The following is a 22245-nucleotide window of genomic DNA, read 5'->3' on the forward strand; positions in this document are numbered from 1 at the left end:
TATCTTTTTTTGTCTATGTTGTGACGACCAACCCAGGTACTAATACAGACCAATGTTATTGGCAGCTACTGATAAAAGTCTGTCGTTAGGACAAGTGGACCCGTGCCGTGGTTGGTCTTCTAGTTGCATGATTGTCGTCGGTCTGCTAACAGGCGCTTTGTCATCACGGTTCATTTTGCAATCGTCAAAAAGTTATAAACTTCCACGGACTTCGATAAGCTGTTCTGACTTACGTAGGATTCGAGTTTGAATCATGAGTTCTAAAACTTTGACCATTCTCTGCATTTTAACAATCGTGACACTTTGGTCAGCATCTGATGTTGATGGCAGGCGGAATCCGATTCAGCTTATTGACAATGGTTATGAGACATTGTTGATAGCGATTCATGAAAGTATCCCAGAAGATCCTTTACTTATTGAGCGGCTTGAGGTGAGTCGTTGTGACAAAAACAATATTTAACATTCAACAATTTTTCTTTTCTTCTTTTGGTCTGTAAATAGTTCAGATTGATGTACACCTACCTTAAATCAATCGCCATATTCATCGATCGACTTTCAACTTATATGCAAACACTATTGCTGTATTGTTCCGTTTCCGACGAGGTATACATATTAGACCAATGTGAAATGATCATGTGGTTATATACATATTAATTTACCCTGGATGTATTTGGCGACTTAAAGGGGGCAATGTTTAAAAGTTTATCTCAATATTGGAAGCATGTACAGTAAACTGGGTTGAATAGACTGCTCTGAGCGTTAGGAATGAAACATTTTAAAAATGTGTTCATTTTGACAGAATTTTCGTTGGTCAACTTTTCAATGTTAGCTTCTTAAAAGTAACGTCTGTTTACCTAGCTGAGTACATTTGTTGTTTAGAGTACTGCTAGTGGTGACGTATTATATATTTTTCTCGTGTTATGTTGGTGATAAAAAAAACTTTGTAAAATAACGAAAGAATGTATGCTATTTCGTCAAGTTTGAACACTCACATAATTCCAAATATACATCTCTGTGCCTGTCCAACTTTAATTAGTTAGTTAAAAAGTACTTCAACTAGACTTTTCGCATTTGATAAAATGATGACAGGCATTGGACAGTAGCAAATGCCTCAGATTCTATTAACAGACTATGTGTTTGCTACAAATAGAATATCGTAGTAAGATTAACTTTATCTAAAAATTCACTGCCACGTACGCGTTGGACACTTTCTGAAAACAGAGACCATTAAACCAATTGGGGACCAAGTTTATTGTGTAGTATCATACAAAAAAATCGGTAAATTCCCCTGTAATAATACTTTGCTGATTTACCATGACAACTTGATGACAGTGTTTTGTGTTTGTAAAGAGTGCCAAGGGTGCAAGCACGTACTTCATGTACGTGCTGTTACTACTCATGCCTCACGTCATTAGAATCGTGTCTTTCCATTGGGCCATGATGACGACGTCAGTAAGGCCGGTTTTACAGTGGAAGGCCCGTTCCACGCACTTTGAATAACTTATGTACTTTATCAGTACATGATCAGATTTACATAAGAAGGGCAGGTTAATGATTTTATAATCGTCATAGAAACAAAGAGAAACATCGTCTCGTGATTTCAAACACTGTGACACAGTAAAACAAAGTGACCAGCAACTTCGTCCTCGCACTGCACAGACCAGGTGTGTGTGTGTGTGTGTGTGTGTGTGTGTGTGTGTGTGTGTGTGTGTGTGTGACAGAGAGGGAGACAGAGACTGAGACAGAGACAGAGAGTGTGTGAAACAGAATTAGACAGATAGACAGACAAACATATTCAGACAGACAGACAGACAGACAGACAGACAGAGACTAGACAGACCGGTAGACATGACATTGTCAGAGAGAGAGAGAGAGAGAGAGAGAGAGAGAGAGAGAGAGAGAGAGAGAGAGAGAGAGAGAGAGAGAGAGAGAGAGAGAGAGAGAGAGAGAGAGAGAGAGAGAGAGAGAGAGAGAGAGAGAGAGAGAGAGAGAGAGAGAGAGAGAGAGAGAGAGAGAGAGAGAGAGAGAGGAACATACATCATACCAGGCCATTTACCAAATAGTTCAACAAGAAAGACAAATAGAGTGACAAACTCGTCAACTGTCGAACAATAATATATATGAACATACCAAATGGAAGGCGGATAAGGCAAAAATAAAACGAGAATAGTTTCTGGTCAGCGAGCAATCACTTAAATATCCCCTCGTCAGTTTTTTCTTGTGTTTGTCCAGTCCATGCAGTCTGCAGATCCATGGGGATACACAAAAATAACCCTCCCTGCTTCAGTGAAGACAACTGCAGAGCCAAACATGAACAAGTAAAAGGCATCTGCCCCACATACACACTTGCTCTATAGAATGAACAGTAACTGCCATAAATAGTAGACTGAGTGACAGGTTTGTTGAGAATAAAAAAATCGCGTCGTCGAACCATTTTAGACAAACTGTCCCGGCTGACCAGAAACATTTTTTATTTGTTTGGCCTATGCAAACAAGTGCGTCCAAAATAAATAAATAGTAGAAAAAGAGGTAAATATACTGTGGAAGATAAACACATGAAATATGAGAGAGGGTCATCGTGTGTATCGAGTGTGTAGTTCTAGTAGACGTCGGACAGACAAAAATACAAACGGCTGACCGGTTAATAAGCTGATACATCGAAATAAACAAACAGACAAACAAACAAACAGGCAGACATCTGGACTGACAAACTCTCTACAGACAGGAAGACAGACAGGCAGGCAGACAGACATACACACACAGACAGGCAGACAGACAGACAGGCAGACAGACAGACAGACAGACAGGCAGGCAGACAGACAGACAGACAGACAGACAGGCAGGCAGGCGGACGGACGGGCGGACGGACGTACAGATAGACAGACAGACAGATAGACAGGCGGGCGGACGGACGGACAGACAGACAGACAGACAGACAGACAGACAGACAGACAGACAGACAGGCAGGCAAGCAGACACACATACATACATACATACATAGTATACATACATACATACATACATACATACATACATACATACATACATACATACATACAGACAGACAGACAGACAGACAGACAGACAGACAGACAGATAAATAAATGTTGACAGAAATGATAGGCAAATATTGAAAAGAAAAAGCAAACAAGAAAGAAACTATTGACCCATCACCCATCACCTGTCAAATGATGATGACATTTCGTGATACCATTCATAACGTATTGTTGTAAAACCATGTAATGATGTGATAAGTATTAACTAGTAGTGGGTAAATGGTAACCCTTTATGCGAGGTGCTTCCCCGACCCCTTGGACTCTCAGTAAAACAATAACTATAGTTCCACAGTTGCGTGGAGCTGGAAGTGTTTTGCGAGATAACGTAACCTGAACGGTTTAAACTAACAAGGTCCCCGAACCAGGTCATACACATAGATGTTTTTTACAAGGCGTGTCACTCTTTTTCTGTTGTGACGACGAAAAACAACATGGCAACGTTTTGCCTTAAAACACTTCTACGGGGTTTCCATAACATGGCTTTAAACAAACCAATAATACCCGGCATCCCCGTATATAAATACCCATAGTTTTTTTAATTATATTAATTAGCACAACTTGAGATATATAGTACCGCTTTTGCAAAACACCGCAATGTTGGCAAGGGGTATCAGCCAATCACGAACTCGTTTCCATATACCCAGAGAAATACAGTCAACTGTTATTTTTACATGTGCATATAGATGCTATTGTTAATAATTAAAGTACAATTGCTACACTTTATATTAAATTCATTTTTTTAAATTTTAAGTTAATCTGCAATAAAATGTAGAAATGTTGGTAGGACAAGGTGACGAAAAGAGTGGTTAATAACTTAGAGTTTTGTGGAAGCAGACGACAATTTGTTTCTACTCAACTGTTTTCCACTGTAAATGATTACAACGTGAATATTACATTTTATTATCACAAGATTCTAAATCTGTGCATATTTTACCTCAGGAAATTTTCACTGACGCGTCTTACGATTTGTACGGCGCCACCGAACTACGAACATTCTATCGAGAGATCACAATCTTGATTCCAAACACTTGGAGTAGAGATTTAGCTGATGCAGACGCTACTACTGAACGATTTGACATTGCAAACGTCATTGTGGACAAACCCAACCCTGAATATGGCGATAACCCGTATACTCAACAAATACGTAACTGTGGAGAAGAAGGAGAGTTTATCCATTTAACCGAACGTTGGGTGACAGACGAACAGCATAGTACACAGCTGTGGGGAGAAGCAGGTAATTAATCAATAATTAATTGAGGTGGTCCTATAAATTCCATGCTTCTCATGACCCGATTGCCCCTATATTTACGGTATCAGACAAAAAATAAAACGAAAAATGGCGACCTCAGAAAAAAGAGAGAATTGCACGGATAGCATGACGATGGCACCACACCCGTATACCTGTGAACATTATAGTTTATTGCTGAAATGCGGCGATGTCTGCGGTCATTGCTGTAGACAGCATTGTGGATAACACAAACGACGAATCTCTTAAACTTTGGGTGTATATATATATATATATATATATATATATATATATATATATATATATATATATATATATATATATATATATATATATATATATATATATATATATATTTTCGTGTTATTTTTAGTGTCTCCACGCCATTAAAATGCTTGCTGTTGGTTATGGATAAATTGATAACTTTGTCAGTAGTCTGCATACATACATGCATTTCCATGAAGGTTTACCCGAATAAACATATTATACTAAATGGTTCTACTATTATGACACAATAGGAACTGTAAATATAGCTAGTGATTACTTACAATGGTAAATTCATGAAGAAATGAAGCACGGTAACCAAGGAGACGTAATGGAACGGTAGACGTACACCTGCAATCAAAATAAGCTCAAGGTGACCTCTCGATGATCCCTCGATTACCGAAATGGCACTCTATAAATGTCCTCTGCTGTAGTAGGGTGATGGGTGGGGCGTACATTGATGTCACATTGATGTACCCTCGATCATGTTTGCCGTGGAAACGTCAAAACAACGTTAGTTTGTATCGATCGTTTTGAACTAATTTCTTGAGCTGACCCCCACTACTCACACTGGAGCAGCACTCCCTGCCAACATCACCATGTTCGACACACCTATTCTTTTGACAAGTTCTTCCGTTCAAAAAAGTACAGAGTTCGATATCGACCATCATTTATCATCAGTTATTGTTCTCTACTATTGTTCTTTATGTGACATAAGGGGTCTCATTTCAAGTAGTCGACTCTAACATGAGAAGTGACGAAACCTTTCAGTCACGAGTATTTCCCCACCTAAACGAAATAAATACTGAAAAGTGATAATTTCAAATCATACCTTCGCAAACTTGATTTTTAGACAAAAATAGACAAAATTGCGATACTGGCCTTCACATAATAACATATTTCGAGTAACCCACAACAAATGACGTAGACACACGTTGTCGTGACGTAGCGAACAACAAGAATTTTTTTTTTCAAACGTGCAACTTGGGGTTAAACACGGTGTAGCAATTGTGATGTTTTACATTGACGTATGATAAGACATGACCACTACCTTCGAGAAACATTGAGACTTAAATGACGTCGATCATGGTTTTATTTGGCACGTTTCAATCTGACACCAAGCGAATTCAAAGTTTTTGCTTGGAAGATTCTAGGATTCAGGAGTACAGGGATGTCTTTTGTAAACTCAGGTGCAGCCAACGGGTAATTGTTTCAGACCAAAAATGATGTTCCTAACAGAATCGCTCATCAAACGAAAATTGTGGAGAGGGTGTTTAGCTGTTCTTATGTGCCCTCCCAATGGTGATGAAGGATATCTGCCCTCCCTCCTATTTGAGTGTCAACTTGTCCGCTAACCTATTGCCCACCCAATATAGAGAATGCTTTTCCCACTCCCCACCGGGAAAACGTTTGTGCTATCCACTATAGTACCAACAATTCATTTTGACGTACACAATGTGCACCCCTCCCACCACAATTCCATGTTTTCCCCTTCCATGTCAATTTATCAAAATCAGGACTTCCCCGCCTCAATTCTTCCTTGTGTGCTCCCCTCCAGCTACCGATCCGATCGAAAAAAAAATGCCCCGCCGACTGAAAAATTACGTAAGAACAGCTTTTTGCAAGACGAGTTTCGTTTATTGCACCTGAAAGTAGAAGTTAGGGGTAATTATCAAACGGCTGGGTTTAAATAAGTCTGGTTTTTTTGTTGTAATCTTTACGAAATCTCTACTGAATATCAAGTATCCAACAAGAAAGGGGACATATTTTTCCTTAAGTCTGCGATCCTACATGTTGAAATTTTACTAATAGTCAAAATAACAAAAGAAATAAAAAAAAAAGTTTTATAAGCTTATGATGAGAACTCATGGCTTGCAATATGTCTTATTCAGGTTTTAGACAGTGTGTCTGGACGTTTGCCATTTGTTTCCTCCAGTGAATAATTTATATCTTTTTTTTTGTCTATGTTGTGACGACCAACCCAGGTACTAATACAGACCAATGTTATTGGCAGCTACTGATAAAAGTCTGTCGTTAGGACAAGTGGACCCGTGCTGTGGTTGGTCTTCTATTTGCATGATTGTCGTCGGTCTGCTAACAGGCGCTTTGTCATCACGGTTCATTTCGCAATCGTCAAAAAGTTATAACTTCCACGGACTTCGATAAGCTGTTCTGACTTACGTAGGATTCCAGTTTGAATCATGAGTTCTAAAACTTTGACCATTCTCTGCATTTTAACAATCGTGACACTTTGGTCAGCATCAGATGTTGAAGGCAGGCGGAATCCGATTCAGCTTATTGACAATGGTTATGAGACATTGTTGATAGCGATTCATGAAAGTATTCCAGAAGATCCTTTACTTATGAGCGGCTTGAGGTGAGTCGTTGTGACAAAAACAATATTTAACATTCAACAATTTTTCTTTTTTTTTTGGTCTGTAAATAGTTCAGATTGATGTACACTACCTTAAATCAATCGCCATATTCATCGATCGACTTTCAACTTATATGCAAACACTATTGCTGTATTGTTCCGTTTCCGACGAGGTATACATATTAGACCAATGTGAAATTATCATGTGGTTATATACATATTAATTTACCCTGGATGTATTTGGCGACTTAAAGGGGGCAATGTTTAAAAGTTTATCTCAATATTGGAAGCATGTACAGTAAACTGGGTTGAATAGACTGTTGAGCGTTAGGAATGAAACATTTTAAAAATGTGTTCATTTTGACAGAATTTTCGTTGGTCAACTTTTCAATGTTAGCTTCTTAAAAGTAACGTCTGTTTACCTAGCTGAGTACATTTGTTGTTTAGAGTACTGCTAGTGGTGATGTATTATATATTTTTCTCGTGTTATGTTGGTGATAAAAAACTTTGTAAAATAACGAAAGAATGTATGCTATTTCGTCAAGTTTGAACACTCACATAATTCCAAATATACATCTCTGTGCCTGTCCAACTTTAATTAGTTAGTTAAAAAGTACTTCAACTAGACTTTTCGCATTTGATAAAATGATGACAGGCATTGGACAGTAGCAAATGCCTCGGATTCTATTAACAGACTATGTGTTTGCTACAAATAGAATATCGTAGTAAGATTAACTTTATCTAAAAATTCACTGCCACGTACGCGTTGGACACTTTCTGAAAACAGAGACCATTAAACCAATTGGGGACCAAGTTTATTGTGTAGTATCATACAAAAAAATCGGTAAATTCCCCTGTAATAATACTTTGCTGATTTACCATGACAACTTGATGACAGTGTTTTGTGTTTGTAAAGAGTGCCAAGGGTGCAAGCACGTACTTCATGTACGTGCTGTTACTACTCATGCCTCACGTCATTAGAATCGTGTCTTTCCATTGGGCCATGATGACGACGTCAGTAAGGCCGGTTTTACAGTGGAAGGCCCGTTCCACGCACTTTGAATAACTTATGTACTTTATCAGTACATGATCAGATTTACATAAGAAGGGCAGGTTAATGATTTTATAATCGTCATAGAAACAAAGAGAAACATCGTCTCGTGATTTCAAACACTGTGACACAGTAAAACAAAGTGACCAGCAACTTCGTCCTCGCACTGCACAGACCAGGTGTGTGTGTGTGTGTGTGTGTGTGTGTGTGTGTGTGTGTGTGACAGAGAGGGAGACAGAGACTGAGACAGAGACAGAGAGTGTGTGAAACAGAATTAGACAGATAGACAGACAAACATAGACAGACAGACAGACAGACAGAGACTAGACAGACCGGTAGACATGACATTGTCAGAGAGAGAGAGAGAGAGAGAGAGAGAGAGAGAGAGAGAGAGAGAGAGAGAGAGAGAGAGAGAGAGAGAGAGAGAGAGAGAGAGAGAGAGAGAGAGAGAGAGAGAGAGAGAGAGAGAGAGAGAGAGAGAGAGAGAGAGGAACATACATCATACCAGGCCATTTACCAAATAGTTCAACAAGAAAGACAAATAGAGTGACAAACTCGTCAACTGTCGAACAATAATATATATGAACATACCAAATGGAAGGCGGATAAGGCAAAAATAAAACGAGAATAGTTTCTGGTCAGCGAGCAATCACTTAAATATCCCCGCGTCAGTCATTTTTTGTGTTTGTCCAGTCCATGCAGTCTGCAGATCCATGGGGATACACAAAAATAACCCTCCCTGCTTCAGTGAAGACAACTGCAGAGCCAAACATGAACAAGTAAAAGGCATCTGCCCCACATACACACTTGCTCTATAGAATGAACAGTAACTGCCATAAATAGTAGACTGAGTGACAGGTTTGTTGGGAATAAAAAAATCGCGTCGTCGAACCATTTTAGACAAACTGTCCGGGCTGACCAGAAACAATTTTTATTTGTTTGGCCTATGCAAACAAGTGCGTCCAAAATAAATAAATAGTAGAAAAAGAGGTAAATATACTGTGGAAGATAAACACATGAAATATGAGAGAGGGTCATCGTGTGTATCGAGTGTGTAGTTCTAGTAGACGTCGGACAGAAAATAATACAAACGGCTGACCGGTTAATAAGCTGATACATCGAAATAAACAAACAAACAGACAAACAAACAGGCAGACATCTGGACTGACAAACTCTCTACAGACAGGAAGACAGACAGGCAGGCAGACAGACATACACACACAGACAGACAGACAGACAGGCAGACAGACAGACAGACAGACAGGCAGGCAGGCAGACAGACAGACAGACAGGCAGACAGGCGGACGGACGGGCGGACGGACGTACAGATAGACAGACAGACAGATAGACAGGCGGGCGGACGGGCGGACGGACGTACAGATAGACAGACAGACAGATAGACAGGCGGGCGGACGGACGGACGGACAGACAGACAGACAGACAGACAGACAGACAGACAGACAGGCAGGCAAGCAGACACACATACATACATACATACATAGTATACATACATACATACATACATACATACATACATACATACATACATACATACATACATACATACATACATACAGACAGACAGACAGACAGACAGACAGACAGACAGACAGATAAATAAATGTTGACAGAAATGATAGGCAAATATTGAAAAGAAAAAGCAAACAAGAAAGAAACTATTGACCCATCACCCATCACCTGTCACATGATGATGACATTTCGTGATACCATTCATAACGTATTGTTGTAAAACCATGTAATGATGTGATAAGTATTAACTAGTAGTGGGTAAATGGTAACCCTTTATGCGAGGTGCTTCCCCGACCCCTTGGACTCTCAGTAAAACAATAACTATAGTTCCACAGTTGCGTGGAGCTGGAAGTTTTTTGCGAGATAACGTAACCTGAACGGTTTAAACTAACAAGGTCCCCGAACCAGGTCATACACATAGATGTTTTTTACAAGGCGTGTCGCTCTTTTTCTGTTGTGACGACGACGAAAAACAACATGGCAACGTTTTGCCTTAAACACTGACTTCTACGGGGTTTCCATAACATGGCTTTAAACAAACCAATAATACCCGGCATCCCCGTATATAAATACTCATAGTTTTTTTAATTATATTAATTAGCACAACTTGAGATATATAGTACCGCTTTTGCAAAACACCGCAATGTTGGCAAGGGGTATCAGCCAATCACGAACTCGTTTCCATATACCCAGAGAAATACAGTCAACTGTTATTTTTACATGTGCATATAGATGCTATTGTTAATAATTAAAGTACAATTGCTACACTTTATATTAAATTCATTTTTTTAAATTTTAAGTTAATCTGCAATAAAATCAAGAAGTCTGTCAACACCCTCACACCTTTCTTGGTTGACTTTTTTAATTGTTCGCTCAGGACAGGCATTGTCCCATCTCACTTCAAATCCGCCATTATTCGGCCACTCCTGAAAAAACCGGACCTTGACAAGAATATGCTGAAGAGTTATAGACCAGTGTCAAATCTTCCATTTCTTTCAAAAGTTCTTGAAAGAATTGTTGCACAACAACTACATAGCCATCTTACCAGGTTTAATCTATTCGCAAAGCGCCAAAGTGCATATCGTCCTAATCACAGCACCGAAACAGCCCTATTACGGGTGCATAATGACATCATGCGTGCCCTAAACGATAAAATGGACGTCGTTCTCATCATGTTGGATTTGTCGGCTGCGTTCGATACGATCGATCATGACATTCTATTAAACAGACTGCAATCAAGATTCGGCATAACTGGCACCGTTCTGTCCTGGTTCCGATCATATCTGTCAGATCGCAATCAGTGTGTCAAAGTCGGCAATGTAACATCGGCCAGTTCGACAATGAAGTACGGTGTTCCACAGGGATCGGTACTTGGGCCAATCCTTTTCACACTATATACATCACCTTTGGAGGATATCATCGAAGGTCATGGTCTGGATTGTATGATGTATGCCGACGACTCCGAAGTCTATGTTGTTTGTAGGCAACCAGATGATGTACGTACCTCTCTCGAGGAATGTATCGACGATGTACGTGGCTGGATGAAGTCAAATCTACTCATTCTGAACGATGACAAAACGGAAGTTGTCCATTTCTCGTCAAGCTTGAAACCTGATGCAACAGAACTGTCTAGCCTAAGGATCGGTGACATTGATATCATCCCTTCGAACTCGGTCCGTAATCTTGGCATGATTTTAAATAGGAATGGTGCTATGTCCGATCACATAAACCAAGTTTGTAGAAAAGCCCACTACTCATTATACAGAATTGGCAAGATCCGTAAACTTCTCGATCAGGACACTACCGAGACATTGATCCACGCATTTGTAACAACTCAGTTAGATTATTGTAATAGTCTCTTGTATGGAATTAACAAAGATCAGCTTCACCGTTTGCAATCTCTTCAAAACGCTGCAGCACGTTTAGTTAGTCGTTCCCGTAAATTTGACCATATTACACCTGTATTAGTTGATTTACATTGGCTGCCAGTAGAAGCACGTATTAAGTTCAAGGTTATGTTAATTACTTTTAAAGTAATCAGAGGCTTTGCACCAGTGTATTTGACAGAGCTGATAGAGCAGTATGTTCCTTCTAGAGATCTCCGCTCTGCAGACAAGTTACGTCTGATTCCACCCCGCGGTACATTCAGTAAGACATACGGCCAGAGAGCCTTTTCAGTTTGCGCGCCATCACTGTGGAATAAGTTACCTGTAGAGATTCGTACTGCAAGGAATGTTGAGTCTTTTAAACGCGGTTTGAAAACCTATCTTTTTAATATGTATTATCAGTGATTCGTTTTTTGGTTTGCTGTACATTTATTTCACCGCAGGACTGTGTGTTCTTTACCCTACCACTTGCAATGTGTATTTTTAAATTTTGCATATTCTTTTTAGAGTTTCTGTACATCGCACTGTGACGTATGTGTAGTGCGTTTTCTAAGAAATTAAAATAATAATAATAATAATAATAAAATGTAGAAATGTTGGTAGGACAAGGTGACGAAAAGAGTGGTTAATAACTTAGAGTTTTGTGGAAGCAGACGACAATTTGTTTCTACTCAACTGTTTTCCACTGTAAATGATTACAACGTGAATATTACATTTTATTATCACAAGATTCTAAATCTGTGCATATTTTACCTCAGGAAATTTTCACTGACGCGTCTTACGATCTGTACGGCGCCACAGAACTACGAACATTCTATCGAGAGATTACAATCTTGATTCCAAATACTTGGAGTAGAGATTTAGCTGATGCAGACGCTACTACTGAACGATTTGACATTGCAAACGTCATTGTGGACAAACCCAACCCTGAATATGGCGATAACCCGTATACTCAACAAATACGTGACTGTGGAGAAGAAGGAGAGTTTATCCATTTAACCGAACGTTGGGTGACAGACGAACAGTATAGCACACAGCTGTGGGGAGATGCAGGTAATTAATCAATACTTAATTGAGGTGGTCCTATAAATTCCATGCTTCTCATGACCGGATTGCCCCTATATTTACGGTATCAGACAAAAAAAAAATAAATTGAAAAATGGCGACCTCAGAAAAAAGAGAGAATTGCACGGATAGCATGACGATGGCACCACACCCGTATACCTGTGAACATTATAGTTTATTGCTGAAATGCGGCGATGTCTGCGGTCATTGCTGTAGACAGCATTGTGGATAACGCTTTGGGTATATATTATTATTATTATTTATTTATTTCGGAATAGAAAAAAAATTCCATATACTGAAGAAAAAATAGAAAAGGGGAAAAAAGACGGATTAAAAAATCCTCTGGCCCCATACATTCCACAAAGTGCTTTTGGTGACAATGGTGTTATATAAGACACTCGTGACACTTGTGGACAAACCCAACAAACCCAATATATATATATATATATATATATATATATATATATATATATATATATATATATATATATATATATATATATATATATATATATATATATATATATATATATTCGTAACGCTTATGGAATCCGATGTTATAAAACCAAGGAAATGTTACATGTATGTATATCTAATTTATGTATTCTGCTATTCAAACAATGACTCGTAGTAATGAAGCGCCAAGAAAAAACCATGATAGGGGTGGGGGGGGGGGTCAAATTCATGACATGAAATATGCAAATGAGGCACCAGCTGACGATCTTTGGTTGCCACTGGATATCGTCTGCGAGTTCGTATCTCTCCCTTGAAAAAAAGAGAGAAGAAAACAGATCCGCGTTGGACAAAGTAAAACGATATCGCTTATTCATTTACTTACAATACCAATATTTTTGAAACCTCTACATCTATGCCAGTACCAGCTAGCATGCAGCTACACATTCCTCGTTTTTTTCTTGAACTTTCTTTTTGTCCGTGAATGCAGGTAAAGTGATTGTTCACGAGTGGGGTCACTTACGTTGGGGACTATTCGATGAGTACCCAATCGATGAAGATGAGCATTTCTACTACGAAATTAATGGCGATGTACAGCCAACGAGATGCGCTAAATCAATCAGGGGGCAATCACGTGACGTCACTGACGGCTACAAAAGCTGCAACACGAATCCATCATCTGGAGTCATGCCAGGACCCGGATGTGTGTTTTTCCCTGACAAAGAAAATAACATTGGAACTGGATCCTACATGTATGCAAATTATGTAGATTCGGTAAGTTCAGAGGTCATGAAACCGATAATATTATTTTTGACAACTAATAATTGTCATGCACATTTACCAATTGCATTCGTTTCAACAAAAATGCTGTAAATGAAAAAAAACATTGCTGTATCACATTCTTTTTCGGTCGCCCTTGTTTGTGGCCTCATAGGTGTTTGACACCAACGTCTACCCGTGGCCTACTATCATATGTGTGAGGTAAGTAAAATATCGCCCTCAACGACGGACTTTCAGTGTAGATAGATCTGACAGAGCTTCGACCCACCATTGTAGCATTCTAGTGTTTGCGAAATAACAGATAATAGTAAGCATTAGGTATGAGTAAATACATGTCAGGTTTTTTTCCCAAAAAAAAAAATATTCGAGATGTTACTCATACACAGTCAAGATGACAGTAGTTCTAAATCGCCCAAATTCCACCAATGAAATCTTCTTTCAAATTGACAGACATAGTATACGTAAGATCCATTCTAATTCTTTGCTTTACAGGTCCGGACTTTCTGTCATTCAAGCAGTGCTGGAGATCCCTTAGCTAAACACAATCGCCTGGCGACAAACAAACAAAACAAGAGATGTTCGTACCAGAGTGCCTGGGATGTGATGCTGCAACATGATGACTTCGCAGATGAAGCTAACCCACCAGGTGGGGAGCAGAACACCAGGCCAACATTTCAGGTTGTGCGAGAGGTTGATATCAGAGTTGTCCTCGTTCTCGATGTTTCCGGTAGCATGACTAGGGTCAGTTGCTATAATTTACACATTCTAGTTTTGCCGGATGGTTAATAAATTCATACATCCTTTGAAATAACAAGTGAGATATACAATTTGGCCATATGAAGAAGAGTTGTGTTATCACACGCATCGCACGCCTTCTAATAAGGCAGGGTCTGTGGGTTTGTCATGATGTTTTGCATATGCATGTGTTTATATATCTGTGTTTGTGAGTGTGTAATTTTATTTGTCACATCTTTGTGTAAATGTATGAACGTTTGCACAACACGTATGTATGTATGTATGTATGTATGTATGTATGTATGTATGTATGTATGTATGTATGTATGTATGTATGTATGTATGTATGTATGTATGTATGTATGTATGTATGTATGTATGTATGTATGTATGTTTGTATGTATGTATGTATGTATGTATGTATGTATGTATGTATGTATGTATGTATGTATGTATGTATGTATGTATGTATGTATGTATGTATGTATGTATGTATGTATGTATGTGTGTGTATGCGCGTGCGTGCGTACGCGCGCGCGTGTGTGTGTGTGTGTGTGAGTGTGCGCGTGTGTGTGCATACTTATATGTATGTATGTGCACACGGTATAGGAAAAATATATGCGAACACCAGAAACACCAGTGCGATTGCTTGAATGAAGTCAAGGAAAGACTTCACGCAAGAACAAAATTAGGTAAAAATAATACAACTGATATAAAAACAGTGAGTGGGTGTCTCTGATGTAGGGTCACACAATATAATACTTTTATCAGTTTGTTTAGATACGTGGAAGTTTATATTGTAACAGTAACCGTCAGACTCTATGTGTAGAGTTCTATCTAGATCTGTAAATAGAGTTAAGGCATCCGGGCTTATGTTGCACTTATACTTAGATACGTTACCAACACTAATTACTTCATTGTATGCTTTGTATGAAAATTGTCTCATTCCTGCTTACAACAAGCAAGCATTCACATCGGTGTTTTTTCGCGGGTTGTTATTACAGTTGATTGTTATTGATTGCCTTTTCTCTACAGAACAACCGATTTGAACATCTCATCCAAGCATCTACCATCTACATCGCATACACCGTCCCAGACAACTCATGGGTTGGTATAGTGGAGTTCGCAAGTAAAGCAGATACCAGTATTTTGTCAGATTTGGTTCAAGTGAATACGCTAGAATCGAGACAAAACTTAATTGCTAAATTGCCGGAGAAACCTCTAAGTGGTACTTGCATTGGATGTGGACTTGAAACAGGAGTAGATGTATGTATGGCATTAGCTAACTCCTTCTATAAACCACAATTTTAGAACAGACGCGACACTGATAGTCCGGTTATCAAATTTGAGGCCATCTTCGGAGTCTCACCGGCGAGGGCGTCCCAGATTTGGAAAATCGAGATCGACAATTTCTCGTTGTAATTGGTAATGAAATAATGTAGAGAGAATAACACGTAAGCGTAGTGGTAACAACATATCCTCTATACACCTTTATGCCACAGGATTAAATCTTTTGCCCTAACTTCTGGCTAAAACCGAGATTCTTTTCCGTAATATGAGGTTCCTTGAGAGTGGAGCATTACGATAGTGCGATATCGATACACACATAAATGGATGAAGAGACAGACAGACAGACAGACAGACAGACAGACAGACAGACAGACAGACAGACAGACAGACAGACAGACAGACAGACAGACAGACAGACAGACAGACATATGGATAACTAACTAACTAACTAACTAACTAACTAACTAACTAACTAACTAACTAACTAACTAACTAACTAACTAACTAACTAACTAACTTACTAACTGGCTAACTAACTCACTAGCTAACAAACTAACTAGCTAGCTAACTAACTAACTCAAATATGACTCTTGTTTATTTTATAAGGTACTGGAGAAAGGTGGAAAGAGTGCAGCAGGTGGTATTCTATTTCTAGTCAGTGATGGTGAGGAGAATGAGAAACCGTCTATAGAGGACGTAATTGATGACTTATCAGATGGTGGTATAATTGTAGATACAATGGCTCAAAGTGATGAAGCCGACCAAGGTTTAGCTGAACTATCAGATCAAACCGGTGGTAGAGCATATTGGTATTCAGAAAGTGACGTATCAACTGCAATGCATGATGGGTTCACAGATACCATCCTAAGCCGTTTTTCTTACAGACCCGATATTCAAATACAGGTAATTTTAAGTTTGTGGATATCTTACTAATTCCAACCTCTTCCTCCTCCTCCTCCTCCTCCACCACCACCACCACCACCACCACCACCACCACCACCACCACCACCACCACCACCACCACCACCACCACCACCACCACCACCACCACCACCACCACCACCACCACCATCATCATCATCATCATCATCATCATCATCATCATCATCATCATCATCATCATTATCGTCGTCTTTGTGACCACCACCACCACCACCACCACCACCACCACCTCCCCACTACTACTACCACCAGCACCACAAAAACAAAAACAACAAAACAAACAAACAAACAAACAACAAGAAGAAAATTAACAAACAAGAAAACAAACAAACAAACAACAATGTTAACAACACCCTATTCCTGATGATAAGCAGTTTTGGTTTCTCTTTTTCAGCTTGCCAGCTATAAGACGAACTTAAAAGAAGATGAGGTGTTTGAAGCAGATATAACGATAGATTCATCAATTGGTAGACATACCGCATTCTTTATATTTTGGGATCTTGACCGTAACACACCAGTAGATGTCGTTGTTGAAGCACCAGATGGTACAACATTTGACAAGTCATCAGACGAATATAACGTGGAATATGAAACAAATATCATCGCTGTGACAATTCCGGGAATAGCCCAGGTATAGTACCTGTTCCCTTCGTCGGTACCTCGTGACAGCGCCGCTAAGAGGTATCATTTTTCATAGCACCAGCAGTAAAACTATTCTCTCTGGCTCTCTGGAATGTGATTAAACGAATCGATCTAATGATTCAGAATTTGTATTACGGAATTAACTTACCTTTAACACAGACAATACAAAGTTACTATATATATATATATATATATATATATATATATATATATATATATATATATATATATATATATATATATATATATATATTTATATATATATATATATATATAAAGATAGACAGATAGATAGATAGATAGATAGATATAGATAAATAGATAGATAGATAGATAGATATAGATAAATAGATAGATAGATAGATAGGTAGGTAGGTAGGTAGATAGATAGATAGATAGATAGATAGATAGATAGATAGATAGATAGTAGATAGATAGATAGATAGATAAATGCTACCCTATTGTGAACGAAATTAGATCAGCTTGTACCAGCATGTACCAACGACAACAATAGATTTATGTCTATCGTAATTAGCCGCAGAAAGATAGGGTTTTACTATCGTATTTATACCTCTTGTCTGTTATTTTATGCATCCAGGAAGGACTTTGGAAATACACCATTGAAAATGTCGATTCTAGAACACAAACTGTAGAAGTCAAGATAGAGTCCAAGTCAGCCAGTGAATCTACCGACCCGTTACGATTGTCATCTATGGCTTCAAGTGACATCATTATGGACTCACCTCCATCTGTCGTGATCTACGCTGACCTCAGTCAAGGGTATACTCAAGTTACCAAGGCAACGGTCACTGCATTAATAGAACTGCCCGATTACTCTGTTCATGAGCAACCGTTGTTAGATAACGGCATGGGTAAACCGATTTAGATTTTTCTCTTCAAGACTTTGTGGAATACTTTTTGAAGGAAGTTTATATCATACATACCTTAATGATATGCGTGTTTTATTAGCATATGTTAGTTCGCAGAAATTAATAATTTATTTTAACATATAAATTTAGTCAGATTTAGAGAACCCCAAAGGCCGGACTTGACAATGACCAATGTAATCGTCACTGAAAGTAGTCGAGGGTTAGAAAACAGTCACACTTTTTGGATTCGAATGGTGCATGGTAGAGCACATATCCCCGGGCCGCCAAGGCTGAGAGCGCCCTCAAGGGTGGGAACCGGGTGATCGGTGCTAGCTTCATAGTCGTCGATAAATCCAGATCTTAAATCAGATCTCCACATTTTTTTTTCAATAATTGGTTCTCGTCTCCAACTTTCAACAGATGGTACAGCCCAACCATGCATACAAACAAACAAACAAAAATGGGTGGAATTATACATTGTAACTTCATTCCAATCTCCAGTCTTTAAAATATGACAAGTTTCGAAGAATTTTGAAAATAGTGACTTTAATTTTTTCATTTTCTTGCCTACTATAGGTGCTGACATTACCAAAGATGATGGTATATACTCTGCATACTTTGTCAATTTCGTCGACGTCAACTGTAGAACTGCTTGTCGTTACGGAGTCCAGGTGACAGCTAACGACGAGTATGGAACGGCTTTGATGGCAACCGTAACTACAGGACAAAGCGGTGCTATGCCAACAGATCCTTGTAAGTGGAAGTAACACATTTTGAGCAAGAATCATGGTGAAGTTACTGAAAGCTAGGGAGTAATTATAAGTGCTAGGATTGGGTTAGTGATAGGATTATGGTTAGACCCCCTAACACAAAGCTTGTTTGTAACAATCTTAAAAAATGACCGCTGTTATGCATTTGGTATCCCAGATTTTGCTAGTTGAGGTCATTCGCAGATTGACTGCTTGATTGGTTAGTGACTTTACTAGATAGATGAGTGGTTAGTTAGGAAGTTTGCTGCTCCTTGTTTTAATTGTTTGAATCATTGACTGGGTGATTGTTTGATTAATATAAGTAAACTGGTTATAAATTGCCGGTTATAAATTGATTGACAAACTTCTTTTACAGCTGCCATTCCAACAAAAGTGGATCCCGTTCCCCTTGGTGACTTTCTTCGGTCTTCCTCAGGAGGCTCGTTCCAGGTCGATGAAAACGTCGAAATACCCCCGGAAGGTACAGACCTAATACCACCATCGAGAATTGTTGACTTAGGGAGCCCTGCTTCTGACTACAATCAGCAATCAATCACTCTGCGATGGACAGCAGTAGGTGATGACCTCGATCAAGGCACAGGTAAATGTCAGGTTTATGTCTTGAGTTTTGACACAGATCAATTTATAGTTGGATGGATAGAGGTCAATTTACAGTTGGATGGATAGTTAAAGAGGAACAAACACGAATCGAAGTTTGGGTTATATTAGCGGCCAATTTTGTGTTTAGGGGAACAGAAAAAAGCGTGCACACCAACTCTGCAACGCGCGACCACTCTAAAATACAAATCTGGCTTAGGAGAGCGCTCATGTATGCGGCGCTAAGCATGCCATTCCGATAAACACCTCTTAAAATGGTCTCAGTACTGTTTGGGCATTGTTTTAAACTTTAATAAATAAAAATACTTTCAATTAAACTTTTCTTAACAATGACCCTACAGAAAAAAATCAACAATAATTCATTAAGAGACTACTAAAGTTTATGAATTGTCACAAGAGATCGCTGTTCATTGAAACCTCATTGCAAATAACATATGGCTCCTCTTCCTTCCACAGCCAACCATTACGATTTAAGATATTCTTTATCCTTCGACGACGTCTTGGACAATTTTGACAAATTGAATGCTATCATCATCACTGAGAAGAATCTCGTCAGAGGAAATTTGACTGCCCCATTATCTGCTGGTTCCATTGAGACATTTATTGTGTCTCTACCCACCAAAGGTACTGGGATGGCATATTTCTTTGCTGTTCGTGCCGTAGACGAGGCAGGCAATGAGGGAGCCATCTCCAACATCGCACAGAATACCATCGTACCGATGATATCGCAAGGTCTAGCGGGATGGGAAATATTCCTCATCTGTATGGGAGTAATCCTTGCGTGCGCTATCATTGTAGGAGCAGCTGTATACGTGGCGTACTACAGTCAGAAGAAAAACAAGAAAGCCAAAGTCGAACCTTCACCCACCAATGACGTCGAAAAGAACAAACCAAACGAAAAGCCAAAACAAAAGAAATCTACTAAGACAAAAACGCGTCGCTAACCGTACAGGTGGACGTTATCGGATCCTGACAATGATTCTTGTAAATGTAATAAAGATAAATGATGTATTCATGTAGTATGTTTTGTGGATAAAACAAAAATTATCCTAAGTTAATTTGCTTATAATCGTTTAAGTGCTCTTCACATTGTCAATGAGATTCAATTCTACTTTTTGTGCTTTTACTTCTATACTGTGTCAACATCCTAAAAAGGATTATCATCACACAGGCGTAACGCTGGCGGCGTCCTTTACCAACTTCTACTTGTAGTTTAGTAGTCGATTATTTGTAGTTGTTGAACTAAACAGTAAACATAAGTTTTGGCGAATGAAACGTTTAGAGGAGGAATGCATTTTAGGATGAGGCAGGCGAACTTTAATTTGGCGGAGAGTGCAAGGGGAACGTAGGCTCTAGCTGAAAATATCCCATCCAGTTGACCCATTGTATTCAGTGCAACTTTTGTTAATATCTTTCACAACAGCTGAATGTAGAAATATGACAGCTCGTAAAATATGTTAGTAGGGTTTATTTCTGCTAAAGAAACATTTGTGCGTATTCAATTAAAATAAATCTAGGGCCGAAAAACATACGATTACAGTACCTGTTTTGATGTACACAAAAGGAAAGGTCGTTTTTCCTGGTGACAAGGTTAGATTATTTGTGATCACAAACATCGTTACAGATTGTTGAATGGGTGATACTATATTTCTCATAATGCAATATCCAAGATGGTGGGCTTACAAGTTCCTTATTGAACACGATGTTGCTCGTAGAATGAGCCTCGGGAACAAACTCTTTAAACGTTTAATTTGCCGTCACTTTGTTCAAGAGAACTCCAACCTACTCTTACAGCAATGAAAAGCTGGGGTCACCGTACACATTCTTGAAGTGGACGTCAAAATGATATCAAAATTTAGTCATTTCAGGATTCAATATGGCCGCCGAATGCTATGAATTCAATATGGCCGCCGAATGCTATGAATTCAATAAGGCCGCCGAATACTATGGATTCAATATGGCCGCCGAATACTATGAATTCAATATGGCCGCCGAATGCTATGAATTCAATATGGCCGCCGAATGCTATGAATTCAATAAGGCCGCCGAATACTATGGATTCAATATGGCCGCCGAATACTATGAATTCAATATGGCCGCCGAATGCTATGAATTCAATATAGCCGCCGAATGCTATGAATTCAATATAGCCGCCGAATGCTATGAATTCAATATAGCCGCCGAATACTATGAATTCAATATGGCCGCCGAATGCTATGAATTCAATATAGCCGCCGAATACTATGAATTCAATATGGCCGCCGAATACTATGAATTCAATATGGCCGCCGAATGCTATGAATTCAATATAGCCGCCGAATACTATGAATTCAATATGGCCGCCGAATACTATGAATTCAATATAGCCGCCGAATACTATGAATTCAATATGGCCGCCGAATACTATGAATTCAATATGGCCGCCGAATACTATGGATTCAATATGGCCGCCGAATACTATGGATTCAATATGGCCGCCGAATGCTATGAATTCAATATGGCCGCCGAATGCTATGAATTCAATATGGCCGCCGAATGCTATGAATTCAATAAGGCCGCCGAATACTATGGATTCAATATGGCCGCCGAATACTATGAATTCAATATGGCCGCCGAATGCTATGAATTCAATATGGCCGCCGAATGCTATGAATTCAATAAGGCCGCCGAATACTATGGATTCAATATGGCCGCC

At 39.1% G+C, this 22245-nt stretch overlaps 1 protein-coding gene across 1 annotated transcript; it reads left to right on the forward strand.

Moving 5' to 3' along the window:
* The first annotated feature begins 253 nt into the window (after positions 1-253).
* On the forward strand, positions 254-20494 carry LOC144444958 (calcium-activated chloride channel regulator 1-like). The gene is made up of 11 exons (XM_078134508.1): positions 254-430; positions 12166-12460; positions 13416-13699; positions 14198-14446; positions 15476-15706; positions 16337-16633; positions 17067-17303; positions 17913-18186; positions 18760-18936; positions 19309-19533; positions 20007-20494. Exons 1-11 carry the CDS (start codon positions 254-256, stop codon positions 20492-20494), a joined length of 2934 nt encoding a protein of 977 aa, XP_077990634.1.
* Positions 20495-22245: the final 1751 nt, after the last annotated feature.

The sequence above is a fragment of the Glandiceps talaboti genome, chromosome 13, assembly GCF_964340395.1.
Source record: "Glandiceps talaboti chromosome 13, keGlaTala1.1, whole genome shotgun sequence".
Taxonomy (NCBI): Eukaryota; Metazoa; Hemichordata; class Enteropneusta; family Spengelidae; genus Glandiceps; species Glandiceps talaboti.

Coding starts and splice junctions, on each gene's coding strand:
- LOC144444958 (XM_078134508.1), top strand. CDS start 254: ATGAGTTCTAAAACTTTGACCATTCTCTGCATTTTAACAATCGTGACA. Junction 13,700..14,197: donor ATGCAAATTATGTAGATTCG/GTAAGTTCAGAG, acceptor TTTGCTTTACAG/GTCCGGACTTTCTGTCATTC. Junction 14,447..15,475: donor TTTCCGGTAGCATGACTAGG/GTCAGTTGCTAT, acceptor TTTTCTCTACAG/AACAACCGATTTGAACATCT.